Here is a 17,346-nt window from a genome sequence, read left to right as displayed (position 1 = left end):
CAAAGTGTGAGGAAACAGGAGATATGACGTAGTTTTCTGTAAGATATTTCAATTTGTGAATACTCATTATGGCATTGTACATGTAGTACTTAATTGAAGCTTTAACAAACAAAATACATTGTGGTTTAAATCAATTCAAGACAAACAATTATATTAGACAGGTAACAGAAAAAACTCCATTTTTATTATTCCTTCAACGGACATATCTAGATCCCTGTAGTCTTTTTATTTAATATACTTTTCATTTTATTTTATTTTTTTCATTACCATTTATTCCCTCATCCCCTCTTTCACTTCCAACCCCCCCCCCCTGCTGTCACCACACTGTTGTCTGTGTCCATGAGCTCCTAATGACAGTCTTCCAATGCTTCAAAAGTTTCTTTTTGTATGATTTATAAAGTGTTTACTAGGCATCATATCTATCTATGTAGGTGAGTGTCCGGTATCATGGGTTGTGATGACTTTAAGTATCATAATGGGGTGAAAGGATGAAATACATCTATAGCTATGGATCTGTACCTATATCCATATCATATCCATATCTATCTATCTATCTATCTATCTATCTATCTATCTATCTATCTATCTATCATCTATAGCCCAGCCTAGAGTAACAAGGGAAAATACCTTGACAAGCCCATTAAATGATCTGTCCTTCCCACAGGGTGATTAGAACATGGATTTTTAAATAACACACAGCAGATTACTGTTCCAAGGAGATGCTAGAGGGCCAGGATAGTTGGGGGGCAGGGGCAGTGGTGTGCTTGCAAATGTGTAAAATGTTTAACAATCATCTTAAAGTGGGGGAGTTGTGATTGAGAGCATTTGCTAATTTTCATGGTGCAAATGCTCCTCCCATGGCCAATTTCAGTTTAACATGACTTGACTAAACATGAAACTGGAGAAAACCGCACACAATTGCAGCTGCAGCATACCACAAGTGGGCCAGCTGTTTTTCCCACCACCTTCAGTCAGAGATGACACATACACACACACGTGCACACACATACACACGTACACACACACACACATGCATATACATACACACACACACACACATACATGCATATTGTAAAATTTTCCTTGCAAAAATTGTTATCTTTTGATGACCCCATCTGAAACACACAGTCTCAAAAGTTGCTTTAGAGGGAGAAAGAGAGCTGGCTTGGAGAAGGCACACGCCCTTTCTTAGTTGCCCTTTCCAAAGTGACACATCACTTCTTTTCCATCTCAGAGATGAGAACCACTGATATTACCCCACTTCCATGTGAATAGGCTGAGTAATGTCATTTAGCTATGTGTCCAGGATGAGGACATATACTGGGGGGGGGGGGGTAGGGGTACATTAGTTACCTTTTGCTAAACAACAAGCCACCCTCAAACTTATGACTGATAAAACAGACTCTAATTTTTGCTCATGAATTTGTGGGTCAGCTGACTAATCCTGCTAGTTCAAGCCAACCTCAGCTGCTCAGGGCCAGGCTCACTCTTGCATGCACAGTCAGCTAGCATCACTAGCTAGCTCTTCAGCCCGCATCTGTGCTGCTGGCTGGCTGTGGGAGTAAAGGGGTTGACAGGGTCTGTGACCACGACACAGCAGACCAGGCAGGGTGTTTAATATGGTGGCTCAGGGTTCCAAAAGCTGCAAGAGTAAGATGCAATTCACAAGCTTTCTCCAAGTCTTTGCTTACAGAACCTTTGCTATTGTCTCACTGACCAAAACAAGTCACATGGTTAAGTCCAGAGTCGGAGTAGGAGGGTACTGCCAAGGCTGTGGATACAGGGAGGTGGGTTCAGTTTCGGGCAGTTTTAGGCTCTGCCACACATGCTAAAAGTAATTTGAAAATCACTAGCTTAGAATAATAATCAATTCTTCCTAGCAGCATTTCTTTTCTGCTAGGCATGTATTTCTTCTCATGAAAATCTAGTATGTGTTGTAGAATCAGGAGTTGATGATTGAAAAATATTAATAACAGTAATAAATATTTGTGTGACAGTTTATAATGTAACATTTAGTCTTATTCTTACAGAGTAGAGTCAAAGATATACTAACAGTAATAAATATTTGTGTGACAATTTACAATTTAACATCTGGCGTTATTCTTGCAGAGTTAAAGATATATGCACGCTGGTCAAAAGATGAAAGTGTCTTACTAAACCCCTCTTCCTTCTTTCTACAATTTGACTTCCACATGTTTGTTACTCCCTTACTCTGATTACTGTCCAGGAAAGAGAGCAAACCAATTAGGACTTCACAGCGGCAGGGTCTTTGCGGGGGCCATAAACTCTCAGTGCCTTTATGGGAAGTTGCTCGTGGATTCCCTTCTATCGGCTGGCTCCCTAAGGACACGCCAGGTGCAGGCAGATTAGAAGGCAGAGTTTCTAAAGACATCTGTTGGTCCTGTTTCCAGTATTGATATAAATAGGTTTCCTTTTTAATGCAAATTAATTCTAGTGCACAGAATTATTTTGTATGGTGATTATAGAAGCACTGCTATCCAGATGTTTTCTAATAAGGGAAGTGAAAGAATCACCACTTGCGAACGGGAGCCTTGCTTTAGGCTCACGCACTTGGTCTTGACACGATTTTGTTCTTATGTGCACGGCTCACATGCAAGGTGATTTCTAGGAGTTTCATCTTGTAATTGTATTGTTCTCCAAATAAGTTTATTTCGAAATCTAATTAAAGCACACATTTTGGTACATGTCTGATACAATGTCCAGTGCATGAAATTTTTTTTACCAAGGTAAGACATTTTATTCACTCAGGCACCAATTTAAAGAAAGACTGGATTTCTGTGCTATTCTCTTCATTATCTTAATTTATCCTTCTTGTGGCCTCCAAGGCCACAATTTTGATTTGTGGAATGTTTGCCTGTAGTCTTTATTATCTCCAAGGCACTGTTTTATATACTGAACAAATTAATATAAATAATTCCTATGAAGAAATTAAGTATGTATACCACTAAAAATGAGATTGCTTAAGACCTTTTAGATTAGAAAGTCTATAAATTTTCATGCTCCCTCTCAAGATTAGTTATCTCTTCCACTTGATTTCTCCTGTTATACCTTTTTCATAAGCAACTGATGCATCTCTGCCTTTCAATGCTAAGAGTGTTTTCAAATACACTAATAATAGGAGTGGTGGAGCACAGCGTGCCTGCTATGGGCTAGATTGTGCTAACTAGTCTCATTTATCATCATGTTACAACCTAGAGATATAGATATTATCACAGCCATTTCCCATATAAGAAAACTGAGTCTCAAAGAGGTTACATCATGCACAAAGTCAAGATTTGAACTCAGCTCAGCCTGTCTTCAAAATTGATGTTCTTTCACACCCTGGCGATCTTAGACCCTTTGTAAGAAACAGATCGTCTTCAGCTTTCAAATAGAGGGTTTGCGAACTTATGCCCTCTATTTAATTACAGACACTTGGCAAGGGAGCTGCTTCTCATTCCTCTTTGAAATGTAGAGCAGAGCCATGCATTTTTACTGCCCAGGAGAAGGCTAGAAAGACCCTGCTTTGGAATAAAAACATTTGGAACTACTTTTTAACTCTATGAGCTTGGAATGCTACTTATTCTTACCTGTTTCTCCATATGTGAAAGGGGATAACAAAAGCATCTATTTCACAGGGTTGTAGAGGGTGAAATGAAATTTTACATCAGCAGTATGCTTGGAATGAAGCATGGCACAAACCAAACACTCAAATATTAGTTCTTATTTTGATCACATGTCTTGTTGGTGTCGATTTGCTCTTAGTGAGGATCCTTATCCATGTTTGTCATAGACTCTATCATCTCTTAACACTCCTTTCACGGTGGGACTCAGAACTAACATAAAGAAAAGTGACTTCATTGTTCTGCTTGAGGTTGGGTCCAGTACCACTGCTGCAGACCCATCGTCTCATTACATGTTCTGAAATAAAGTATGATGAAAACTCTGGTCTTAGAGGGCACCTTCATTCATAGGCTTCATGAAGGAGTCTGTGATGGTGTCTTCATAATACCCCCAAAACAATTGAAAAACCAATTATGTCTTTAGAAAACCAAGCCAAACTGGTTAATTGATTTTTTACCTTGGAATTGGAGATGGGGGGAAGGTAGGCATCCATTTTTGTGTTGGTGTGTCCTGATATGTTACTATTGTATTCTAGCCAGTGTTTGTTATATTCTATTCAGTGATTATAGACTTTTTATTATTATGAAATTGTGAATTTGTAAAAAAAAATTTGTATAGGTGATCCAGTTTAACCTGCTACTCAAGGAATGCCTATTACAACATAGACTCTCAATCTTTGATATGCAAATTAATCACTGGGGACCTTGTTAAAGATGCAGATCTGATTCAGTAGGTATAGGAGGGGCCTGAGAACCCTGCATTTTCAATATGCGCCAGGAAACTGATGGTCCAGGGATCAAGTTTGAGTAGCAAGGCTCCCGAGCATTTTTTGACAAATATTGCTGCATTTAGGATGATTCTGTTATAATCTCTTCTTCGTATTTGGTAATTACAACTGTCACATACAGAAATCAGTCATTCTTGGATCAAAGCCAAACTAAACATATGCAAAACTTTTAAAACCTATTTTAAAATGTATATAAATCAAAAGGATATGGTAATAGAAAGGAAATTTTAAAATTTAAATGCAGGATCTGGAGAGATATTTATGCTAAATATCTATATATAAATATGTAGATATATACACATATGTTTATATATACAGATATATGTGCACATGTATTTTTTATCTCTATATAAGTTTTTTATCCATGCTAAATAATACAGTTTGAAAAATCTCAAGTTATATACTATTTTATGGCACTGACTCAACTTTAACATTTCCCTCTATATTAATTTTTACAAGAAAATAAAAAAAGGGTATACATTTGGACTGTCTTATGGCTACAAGCATGAGTTTGAATGTAGTATCCCTGCACTTCTACAGTAAGGAAGCTGATAGCCAGTTTCACACAGTGGTTGAGTTGAATTGAGTTGAAGTGGTCCATGACACTAGCTTTAACTAAGCTCAAGTTATTGGTTTTAATAGTTTAATTTAATGACTGCACATACTTATCACCTTTATTCTTATTTAATATTTGAAAGTTATTACTTTAGGAAAAGCTAAGCAGTGGTGATTCTAGTGTATCAAAATCCATTGTAGGTGATTATTTTAATGACTCTGTACCAACAGGGACAGGTAGACATTCCTACAAAAAAATATAAAAAACGAATTATAATCATAGCACCAAAGTGAAGCTATGACAGTTACAAAACCAATTTTAAAGTTTTTTGACAGCCATGCCTAAAAGCTTTGTTTGGATCTTTCAGTAATAACAGTTTACTTAAGACATAAATCCATAGCTAAGGAAAACAGAAAGAGAAATTTATGGCTTTTCTGTCATGCAGATAAAGTGGAAATCAGGTGAAATGTTTTTAATAGAACATTATTTTGAAAAGAGTATAGAAAAGGAATAATAGTTATGGAATTTGAGTCTCACAATGCAAGAAAGACTAACAATGACAATTCTAAGGAGAATAGAAACTTGCCAAATGATTTGCTTATCTATGTTATGAAGGTCAGTAGTTTATGCAAATAAATTGATGTGCATTTAAATATGTTGATTGGCAGTTCTGGAATTTGATTTTGTATTACCTCTAAAATAAAATCAAAGGCAAATGAATATAGTAATGCATCAGTAGTCATGGTGACACAAAACCTTACTAAATACCTGCTTTTCCAATGGCTCTGTCACCGTTCAAAGTATTAGACCTTAAGGCTTTTATTTATCTCGATTGGTTGTGGACTCCATCAAATATACACCATAATTAATTCTTTGACCTTGGCCTAATAATTTCTCATTTCTGAATAGAAAAATACCTGATTCACAGAAAGGCACTTATTTTTACTGCATATTTTTATAAAACACTTGTAATATGCAAGCACTATTCTAAATGCTTTACAAATATTTACTTATTTAAAATTGACAACAACCTTTGGAGTAGCCAGTATTATCTTCACTTTACTGATGAGAAAACTGAGGCACAGAGAGGTTTAAGTGACTTGCCCAGGGGCCCAGAGCTTGTAAGTGGAAGAGTTTCATGCAGTGTGTCTTACGCCCACGTTGTTAATGACCGCCGCAGGGTAATGAAGCCACTGAGCGTCATGAATGTGGACTCAGAGAGACAGAGCGCAGAGGCAGTCCTTTCTTTCTTTTCCCATTCCCAGGTTTCGCTTTAGTTAGCTTCTTTTGGTTGCAAAGACTAAATAATTCTCAGGTCAGATCAAAGGGTAAAGACACATGCTCCTAAGTACTGAGAAGAAACCAGGGATCAGGAGGGAGTTGCATGGTGGGTCCCCCGGCAGTGGGCAGGGAGGGATGTAATGCAGTGGTTTGCGGTGTGCTCAGCTTCTTTCCACAGATCACTTCTCTCCTGCAGATGCCCAGGTCCCTCAGCCCCTGCTCTCTCTTTGTGTACCCCACAGCGGGTAGTTAGTCCCAGAATGGACATTTTTCTAAAAACATTTATTTATATATTGTAATTAATTTTGATCTTTCTCTACATTATACTAAAGGTGTAATTAAAATAATATTCATCTTTAAGATAGTTTTAGATCCCAAAGCGTAATTTATCCTGAAAAACATGTGCCTTATCTAGCTACCTACTGTTTAAGTGTGTTCAATTACAGCTTTCAGTATTAGGGTCAGCATAGTGATTAGACAGTCATGTACTTTACAGAGTGGTTTCCCAATATAGTTATCCCATAGTTATTACAATGTTATTGACTATGTATTCCGGCCCCATACATAGTCATTTCAATATTGTTGACTTTATTTTCTATACTGTAATGGACTTGAAACAGACTTGGGTACAGAGTCCGTCTCTGCTGTTACTTGTTGCGTGACCTCAGACAAATGACTTAATCTCTTGGAATTCACTGGAAAAAAATGAGCAATATATCCTGCCATGGAAGGGCTATGGTGGAGATAAACAAGATAAAATAAATAACATAATTGTAGTATGGCTTGGAGCATAGTAAGCATGCAATACATATTAGCCATTATAATAATAGTCATTAGTTTTGAATGCCTAACTATCTCACTTCAATGTAAGCAGTAGACTTGGACCAGACCTGAGTGCAAATTATGTTTCCACCCTCAATACTTGTGTGACAGTGAAAAAGTCATTTAACTTCTCTGAGACTCAGTTTTCTTCTCTAAAATAAGAGTAACTTCCTGGTGCTATTATGGCATTAAATGAGTTAATGTATGTATAGCACCTACAACAACTTCAGGCACATAGTAAGTATAAATATAAATGTCTGTTATTATTAACTGTAGTATAATTCTTAATAAATTATTTATACAAAATTTCAGTTATTTAAGATAAATAAGTTCTATACAGCATAGTATCAATGGCTAAATATACTGTATTGTATGCTTAAAACTTGCTAAGAGAATAGATCTTATGTTAAGTGTTCTTACAAATAGTAATAATAATAATAGTAATAATAAAGGAGGTGGGAGAAAACTTTGGGAGGCTGACAGATATGTTTATGGTCTTGACGGTGGTGATTTCATGGGTGTACATTATCCCCAAACTCATTGAGTTGTATACATTCAATATGTACTTCTTTTTTATTTTGTCAATCACACCTCAATAAAATGGTTGAAAAAAATTTTAAATAATGCCTGGCCGGTTTGGCTCAGAGGTTAGAGTGTCTGCCTGCGGTCCTGAGAGACCCGGGTTTGGTTCCCGCTAGGGGCACATACCTCGGTTGCAGTTTGTCCCCGGCCCTGGTTGGTTGTGTGGGTGGCAGCCACTCGATGTGTTCCTTTCGCATCGATGTCTCTCTCTCTCTCTCTGTTCCTCTCTCTCCCTCCCACTCTACCTGAACAAAAAATGGAAAAATGTCCTCGGGTGAGGATTAAAAAAAAAAAAATTTTTAAATAATAATTTAAATAAACAATTTATAGAAGTAATAAAGTAAAAAATAGATCTCAGGTTTCTCCCACTTATCCCGTTTTATGATTATATCTAAAATATTTTCATCTTCAGTAGCTTTTTTTTTTAACATAATAAAGCAATAGTTGTTTTGTGGTATCAGTTTCCTAAAAATCATTTCTCCATACTGTCAGTATTAAGGATAAAAATTACCTAACTCACTAATGAAAATAAAGATACGGGCTATGCACAAGTTAAATGAAAGATGTTTTTCGCTTTTTTTTTTTTTTTTTTAAATCCTCACCCAAGGACATTCCTGCATTTATCTTCATATAGAGTGGGAGGGAGACGGCGGCGAGGGTGAGGGTGGGGGAGGGCATTGACTGGTCACCTCCTGCACAGCCCCAACCAGGGCCAGGGACTAACTGCAACCGAGTTACATGCCCTTGACCAGAATCAAACCCACAACTTATTGGTCTGCAGGCCAGCACTCCATCGCTGAGCCAAACTGGCCAGGGCTGTTTTCCACTTTTAACTTAAAGTCCCCAAAACTATCTCCTTAGTCATTTTTGAGCTGCCTGAAGACAGATTCCTTTGCTAAAACTATTTAGCAGAAATTGACATTCATCAGGTTATCTTAGAAGCACTGTTCTGCACAGGAGCATGTCACAAAGAGGTTGCATGTCCAGGTCTAGTCACAGAATTATGTTTAATCGCAAGGTTCATTTCTTTGTTAAGAGTTCATCTGTCTTTCCCCCTCAGCAAATGATGCGGTCCTCAGTATTCCACATGTTCATCCTGAGCATGGTGACTGTGGATGTGATCGTAGCCGCTAGCAACTATCACAAAGGAGAAAGCTTCCGAAGGCAATACGATGAGTTCTATCTTGCAGAGGTAAGCTGCTCACGGGGATAAAGACCTTTTATAAATGTGAAAATTAATTTCAATTTGTTGTTAACTTAGGTTCAACCAAAGCTGCTTTGTAAGTGTTTCCCTTGGTCACTATGTTGCCTGATTTATTTCCTGTCTTTATGGGCCTAAGTATCTTCCCCACAGTGTGCTGCATTACCAAGGTAACCCTTGCCATCTTGCTGTGTTCCTATCCACCTCTCATATTCTCTCCCTTTTGCACTTTGCATTAGTCTGTTTCCTACTCAGTGTAAACAAGCACAGAGTCAGAAGGTTGTAAATATGAAGTCAGCGCAATAGTACCAAGGACGGGGCTGGAGGGAAATTAAGCAGTACAATAAGGTTCGTGTTAGAGACCGAGCTGTTCCAACCCACACTAAAGATATCAAGCGGGAAGCAGATAGGTTTAGTGATTTAATAAATACTGTCTAGCACCCTGCATACCAGCCAGAGCTTAGAATAGCACTCGTTTCTGATTCAGTAACTTTGTTAATATTTGATTCTCACACATTTTTAATGATTTCCAGAGGCTATTGTGTTTTGTCACTGTGAGAAATTATTTCTAAAATATATTTCAGAATTCAGTGATTATATATTTATGGAAAAACTGATTGACACCTAAATCATTAGAAACCCATTCATCATATAAGTGAGGAATACACATACTAAATCCAATATATGAAGAAGTACACTTAAAAAGGCAGAAAAATTGCCATTTATTTGTATTACAAAAAGCATTTTTCACAAAGAAAATTAATTTGCCATAAAGTTGAGTTCTCTTGGATATCAAGAATTATCCCAGTGCATTTAAAAATTGATTTGGTCAGTAAAAAATTCAAACCACTCACAGGAAAAGTGTTGATTGGTATACACCTATTGAATATAAACATGTATGTGGTATCAAGAAAATGTTCAGAAGTCACTTATACATTTCCCTCTCCATGGAGGCGTGTTTTCTGTAAGAGTTACCGTTGGCACTAAACGTTCACTGGAGAAGAGTCTCTGTGATGTGACACTGCCTAAGTGTTGTGGGGTGTGTGGATCTTACAGTTTAGCAAGAAAAACAGACAGTAAATAAGTTTTTTATGCTGTGGAGAACCAATGAGAGGGCTCATGAAGAAATTGTATGACTGGGTAAAGCAGATGTGGTCCATATGTCAATGGAATATTACTCAGCCATAAGAAAAGATGAAATGCTGCCATTTGTGGTATCACGGATGGATCTTGAGAATATCATGCTAAGTGAAATAAGTCAGATGGAAAAAAAATTATATGATTTTATTCATATGTAGAATATAAAACTGAAAACAACAAACAAAACTTTTAGACACAGACAATATAATGATTACCAGAGGGGAAGGGGGCTGGGGGAATAGAAAAGGATAAAGAGGGTCAAATATATGGTTACAGAAGGGACTTGACTTTGTAAGGTGGTGAGCACACAATGCAGTATACGGATATTGTATTATAGAACTGTATACTTGAAACCTATATAGTTTTATTAGACAATGTCTTTTTTAAAAAAGGCAATTATATTCAGTACCTCATATAATTTGCTAGGAAACCAGCACACAAAGAATGCATTGTCACTAAAAGCTGAGGGTAAATATAGACCAGTAGTAATATTTACAGGTACATTTCTAATGCAAGGATTGGATATTGGAGAAGTTCAGAAGTTCAGAAGTTAGCAAGAAAAACAGACAGTAAATAAGTTTTTTATGCTGTGGAGAACCAATGAGAGGGATCATGAAGAAATTGTATGACTGGGTAAAGCAGATGTGGTCCATATGTCAATGGAATATTACTCAGCCATAAGAAAAGATGAAATGCTGCCATTTGTGGTATCACGGATGGATCTTGAGAATATCATGCTAAGTGAAATAAGTCAGTGATTGTTATTTGTCCTGCGAGTCAGAAGCAAGGTCTACATCCAACCTGATAACGAGACAAAAGCAGGAAGGTGGTAGAGAAAGGAGAGAGGAAGTAGATTCTCTGGAGAATACAAAAGAGCTAACAAAAGCCACATTAAATGCAATGTTGAAGATCTAGCTGAATTTTGAGACCACAGCTTTATAGTGATACCAATTTAGACAGGTCTGTGACTTTTTTGGCCTTGCAAAAAGGGGAGCAATGCAACATTTAGACTGATTCAACTTTAGAGTTTTTTCAGGCTGATACAGCTGAAAGACAAGGGATCAGGAACTTTGGGTGGCTGGCAAAGGAGTTGAAGTGATGACTCTGTGGTCTAGGTCGGATGTGAAAAAAAGTAAAAATAAGAAGAAAATGAAAGAACAAAATAAAGTAGAAAGGGTCTTTAAATGGTCAAAGAAAGAACCTTTGTAGTTGAAGTGATGGAATAAGAGCTAGAAAGAAGGTAAGATTTTGTTTGCAGAGTGGGATCCAAGATTTAGAATTTTAGAATAATTCTGGGTGAGTACAAAATCTAGGGATTTATATGAATGTGGGTGGCTTAAACATAATGATGGAATTGAAACAAAAATAACAAGGAACTACCAATCTAAGGTGATGGTTGAATCTTTACAGTGACATTGAAGTCATTCAGCCTGAGGCCAGTTCTTAGGGAAAGAAATATAGGCAGGGGCATGTGGCAGTGACAGATCAACAGAGGGCAGCCCCCAGGGAGAGTGTGGTAAGAGAAGGATGTTTTATCATGATGGAATACACATCAAAGGGGCATTGCGGAATATGGATGCATCTTTTCCTCATTCACATATTATCCTACGTGGGACATTGGAGCATGGTCATCCTCTCCTCAAAAGGACTCCGAGGGAAGCTATGCATTTGAGACAGGACCAGCTAGATCAAGGACAGAGGAAGCTGGATTATGTGAGTGCAGGTTGAACCGCAGAAGAAATTGGTCAACATGGAACAAGACACCCACCAGTCGGTTCAAAGCTCAGGTGGAATGAGGTGGGAAGATAACTGAGGTGGAAGAATTATACAGTAGTATTAGAACCAGAGGTTAAAAGGGGCTAATGCCAAAAATACCTGGGAATAAAAAACAGAAATGGAAACATGATTGATATTATGCCAATCTCGCTAGAAGGAGTAATCTGTACCTGCTCCTAAGGGAGTCCTGGATATTAGAGATTACATTAACATTTCTTCTGTAACCCAGCCCAGGGTGGATAACCAGTCACAATAAACCAGTTCTGTAGAATAAATACATACGCCATTCACTGGAAATGGAATGCTCCAGTAAATTGTACCTAATTTTTTTCACATACAAAATTGGTTTGTTTTCTAATGTGTTTTTATGTGTGTTGGCTGACTTATTATTATGCTTTAAAAAATTCCACCCAAATTTTAAATAATTTAATGTTATAGAGTTCATTGGTACTATTTAAGTTGGATTGGTAGAGTCTAGCAGTAGTTGATAAATCCTTGTCATTTTTCTTTTTTATATATAATATTAGAATTGTTTTCTACTTTAAAACAACAGAAGTATAAGATTGTATAGCAGAATCTATAGTATATTATGTGTCTATTAATTGCTGCCCCCTTCTCAAACCACTGAAAGTGAATTGGATTTTAATAATCTAGGTAGTGAAGATTTGGTTTGCTTAATTATATAGACATCACTATATTCTTGAACTACTGAAACAGTCAGTATTTGTCCTACTTTGGTTGATTGATGCTGGGTATCTGAGTTTTCCAACGTATATTTGGTCTTCATTCAAATTACATTATCACTTCTTTTTGTGCTTAAGTAAAAGTGGTTTGTTTCACATGAGTGTAGAAGTCATTTTTATCATGCTTCATTTTTTATAAAATACTCTTTTATTGTAAAGTTTATAATGGTGGTTTGAGTTTAAGACATGGGTGACCAAACTTTTTCTGAAGAGCCAGATAGTAAACATTTTAGGTTTTCCAGGCCACACACTCTCTGTCTCACTGCACTCGACCACCACTGTCAAAAAGTGAGTGTGGTCTCAGAATGTTCCAGTAATACCTTACTTGCAAAAATAAGCAAGTGAGCTCAATGTTTTGGTTTAAGCTATAGAAACACAGAGCAGGTCAGCTAACACTCTCTTGTATTAAAATCAAATACAATAATGCTGTACGTGTACCACAGCTTTTTTATCCACTCATCTACTGATGGATACTTGGGCTATTTCCAGATCTTAGCTATTGTAAATAGTGCTGCTGTGAACATAGGGGTGCATATATTCTTTCTGAGTGGTGTTTCAGGCTTCTCAGGATATATTTCCAGAAATGGAATCACTGGGTCAAATGGCAGTTCCATTTTTAATTTTTTGAAGAAGCACAATATTGTTTTCCATAGTGGCTGCACCAGTCTGCATTCCAACCAGCAGTGTACTGAAATGGAATACTATGCAGCTGTACGAAAGAAAGATCTCTTACCCTTTGAGATGACATGGAGGGACCTGGAGAGAAAGATAAATATTACATGATCTTACTTATTTATGGAATATAATGAACAAAATAAGCTGATAAACAAAATAGATCTAAAGACATGGAAATAGGGAACAGATTGATAAACCTCAGAGGGAAGAAGGATGGGAGGGCAGGAAGAGATGAACCAAAGAATTTATATGCATATATGCATAACCAATGGACACAGACAACAGTGCAGTGAAGGTGGGATGGGGAGGAGTAGGGAGGAGGCTGTCAATGGGGGAAAAAGGAGGAACATCTATAATGAAAAATAAATAAATTAATTAATATACAGTAATGCTAATGAAAATAATGTCCACCCATTTTTTGGAGTTTTTATTATGTTGCCAAGTGCTTTAAAGGAATTTATTTTTTTATTCCTCAAAAAGGCTATAATAACAGTTCAAGTTTATGGACTATAATGATACTATATTTAAGGTAATTGCATTTTGTAATGTTTTGGAAAGTTTATTTTTAAAGTAGATCACAAAAGGCCATGAGCTTTTAAAGAAATAATTTTTGAGTTCCCACATATTCCAGAATAAATTATTTTGAAAATCCAAAATAAACCACTCAACCCATTAAGAGTCAACTTGCAGTATAAAAACATTCTTTAAGCATAAATCAAGCTGCTTGGCTTCTGTTGTGAAGCTGGGGACTTTTGTTACTTTGGATTAATTAACCTAAATTTAGAATTAGTTAAGAAACAGGAAAAACTTTCCTTTGTTTTCTAGGCTATGCATAAATATAAAAAGGTAAAGATTTATATTTTTTGTAAAAGTTTTCATTTTGATCTAAGATAAAACATGTTTATTAATATACATAAAATCACATTTTATAAGGAATATAATCGTATTCTAAAATGTGTATTCTCATTTTCTTAATAAGTAAGAAAACTTGAACAATACTTTTCTCTTGTTATGTAAAAATGTACAAATATATCTGTAGACTAGACTGTACATTTAACAGAAATTTACCAGCACAGTGTTATGCACAGATTAACATTTTTGACAAAATTTCTCTTTTAAGAAACTCACTAATTGATGGGTGAGATAGATCATGAAGCAAGCAGTTCTAATAGTATGTTTCTGTTGTATTTCTTGTCAAGAGAGAAGTTTGCTGCCTGGCCTATGTGGCTCAGTGGACTGAGCATTGTCCCATGGACTGAGAGGTCCTGGTTCAATTTCCTGTCAGGGAACATGCCCGGGTTGCAAGCTCCATCCCCAGTGGGGGGCGTGCAGGAGGCAGCCAATTGATGTTTCTCTCTCACATCAATGTTTCTATCTCCCTCTCCCTTCCTTTCTCTCTCTCTGAAAAAAAATCAATAAAAACATATAATAAAAAAAAAGAGAGAGAGAAAGGTTTACCTTGCTTAGGACTCCAGGATGTCTCTTTGGTTTCCTGTTTGTGACTGCTACGTGTTTGAAGCAGAAACACTTTCAGACAGTATGGACTCATTTTTCCATCTTGTAGGAAGTCATCTTTTCTAGAAAAGTAATTTCTGTGATCACCTGAAGACATTTGGTTTTATGATATTTGTTAAAATGAAATTAAATAAAAGAGCCATTTATTTTAGTTCAAACGAAATCTGATGACCATAGTTCAGCTCATTGATCACAAAAAATGACAAAATTAAGAAAGTAACTCATTTTGCCATAGCAGTGGTCTTTCATGTTACCATTAAGTTTAATTTTTCATTTTCTGGGAAACTTTAATAAAATAAGTTTCTTCTGCCAATAACTATTTTGTGTGTTTCTAAAGGATTTGGGCAGTATCTTGTTAGGTGAAAAATAATAAAATAGTGACATTTTTTACTATTCAGTAAGCTGTCTCAAAAGTTTGCTCTTTGTGTAGAATACTAAAGGTACACTATAAACTAAGAGTAGATGATTTAAAGACACCTCTAGAATGATGCAGATAATCATTTATTTCTGTGTTATTTAATCTGGATTTTGTTTAAGAGAACAGGATTATCTGGATTGAGTTTCTTGTGAGTTTTGTTCTATAATCTTCTTTTGTGATAAATATGCATTCATTTTATCATGAATATCCATATTGAAATTATGAAATAGAGATGGCAACACATACCTTGAATAATATGTTTCAAATATCTTTTCACATATGGGCTTCTCAGACCTGCATAGCACAACCAGCTCATTTATCATTTTTTACCTATAAATGTGCATACATTATCCATTGAATTAAAAGGACAGAACAGTTTCCATTCTTTTATTTATATTAAGCATGTCATTTCCATTTGGCTGTTTTTCTCCTTACTTTAAAAATTTGGAAATCAGTTTTAAAAAAAAAAAAAAATGGTGATCATCTTGTTTTACCTTCTAGTCTCACAAAACTAATTATAAGTTCTTTCGGAAAACAAGCATTTTAAACTAATTTCTTGCACTTTTCAGTTGTGTGTTGTTTTAGAACAAATATACTTTTTCTTAGAACTATAAGTTTTACTTTTAAAAATCTGCATTTTATTATTGATATTTTCTTGGCAAGACAGTTGGTTATAGTATATATTAAATAGCATATGTATTATTATAAAATAAAAATTTGGAAAAGAAATAATAAAATGTGGTAATTAATAAATTCATAAGACTGCCTGCTTAAAATATTAGTTAAACTCTGCTATGGGGACATCAAACCTGATATATCTGTCGAGTATGCACTCTTAACAGGAGACAAAAACACCTGTATGGGATAGAAATTGGGTCTTGAAGACAAAAAAATAAATCTACTCCATCTGTATATAAAGCAGGGATAGATACGCGGAGTGCATAAATAGATATATCACATATCTGTGGTTTTAAAGTGACATATGGTATGATTATTAGGAACAAAATATCTAAAAATACTCAAGGGTGAGGTGATATTTAAGAAGATTGAAAAACACTTATTTAGGAAAATAGTAAGAATAAAGATTATGCTTTTTTATATATCTCAAAGATGAAATATTTTTTATTTTATTTAAGCAATTCCAGATCATACAATGGAAAACTCCGTAAATTTGATAAAACTAGCATAAGCCTAACGAAAACCTGATATGATAGTGTAAGTAAAATTATAGACCAATTTCATATATGACAGTAGCTATACAAAATTATAAAGAAAATATTATCCAGTAAAATCCAGCAGATTGGCATCACTATTTAGGGCTTGTTCCAGGAATATGCAAATGGTTAACATCAAGGGCTCTTGTGATACATTCCACTACCTCAACAAACTGAAGGCTAAAATTCTCTAAGTAGAGTGGGAAAAGAAGAAAAGCCCTTAAACATAGGAGAGATTATCAAAACCCACTGCAACCATTATGTATGAATGCTGAAGAAACTTCCATTGAAAATAAGGAAGATGGTTTCCTCTTATTCTCACTTCATTATTTAGTATATTACTATACAACTGCACCATTATAGCTAGTAAATTAATCTCACTAACTGTAAAATCAATCATGAAAAAAATCTACTCATCTTTTGGAAATGAAATGTACATATTTTTACAAAACCCAGGAGATCCTGTTAAAAAGATTAGATTTAATAGAAGAATCTAGTGAGGTTGTTAAAGAAAATAAAAATAGATAAATCAATAAGTTTTCTCTTCACTGGATCTATGTGAAATGGTAAAAAAATAAGTAAAAATTTAAAAGGTAAAAAATGCATTCATATCCGTGACTGGAATATTGAAATCATAGAAATAAATTTAACAAGAAACAATAACATCCTTATGGGAAGGAACAAACTGATGAATCTCTGAGGGAAGGGGGTGGACGGGAAGAGATTAACTAAAGAATTTATATGCGTATACATATAACCCATGGACACAGACAATGGTGCAGTGAAGGCCTGGGGTGGGGTGGGAGTAGAGTGGAGGGTGTCAACGGGGATAAAAATGGGGACATCTGTAATACCTTCAACAATAAAGACAAATTTAAAAATATATACAGTACAAATAAATAGAAAAACATTGTGTGATCCTCCATATGAAAACTTGATATTAGACCTATTTTGTATGTAGTAGAGAAAAAGAAATTATAAAGATAGAAATATGTGACCAGGTAAAATTTAA

General features: G+C 35.6%; 1 protein-coding gene across 1 annotated transcript in view; it reads left to right on the top strand.

Annotated features, from left to right (window-relative positions):
- Positions 1–17,346, top strand: part of NALCN (sodium leak channel, non-selective) — a 275,008-nt gene that overhangs the window by 99,849 nt on the left and 157,813 nt on the right. Inside the window, exon 10 of the mRNA XM_036249837.1 lies at positions 8,713–8,844. Within this exon, the coding sequence (XP_036105730.1) occupies positions 8,713–8,844 (132 nt within the window). The remainder of the gene's footprint in view (positions 1–8,712; positions 8,845–17,346) is intronic.

Source organism: Molossus molossus, unplaced genomic scaffold (assembly GCF_014108415.1).
Source record: "Molossus molossus isolate mMolMol1 unplaced genomic scaffold, mMolMol1.p scaffold_m16_p_9, whole genome shotgun sequence".
In the NCBI taxonomy this organism is placed as follows: Eukaryota; Metazoa; Chordata; class Mammalia; order Chiroptera; family Molossidae; genus Molossus; species Molossus molossus.
Note: the sequence above shows the minus strand (reverse complement) of the source record. Positions and strands in the feature narration are given on the sequence as shown.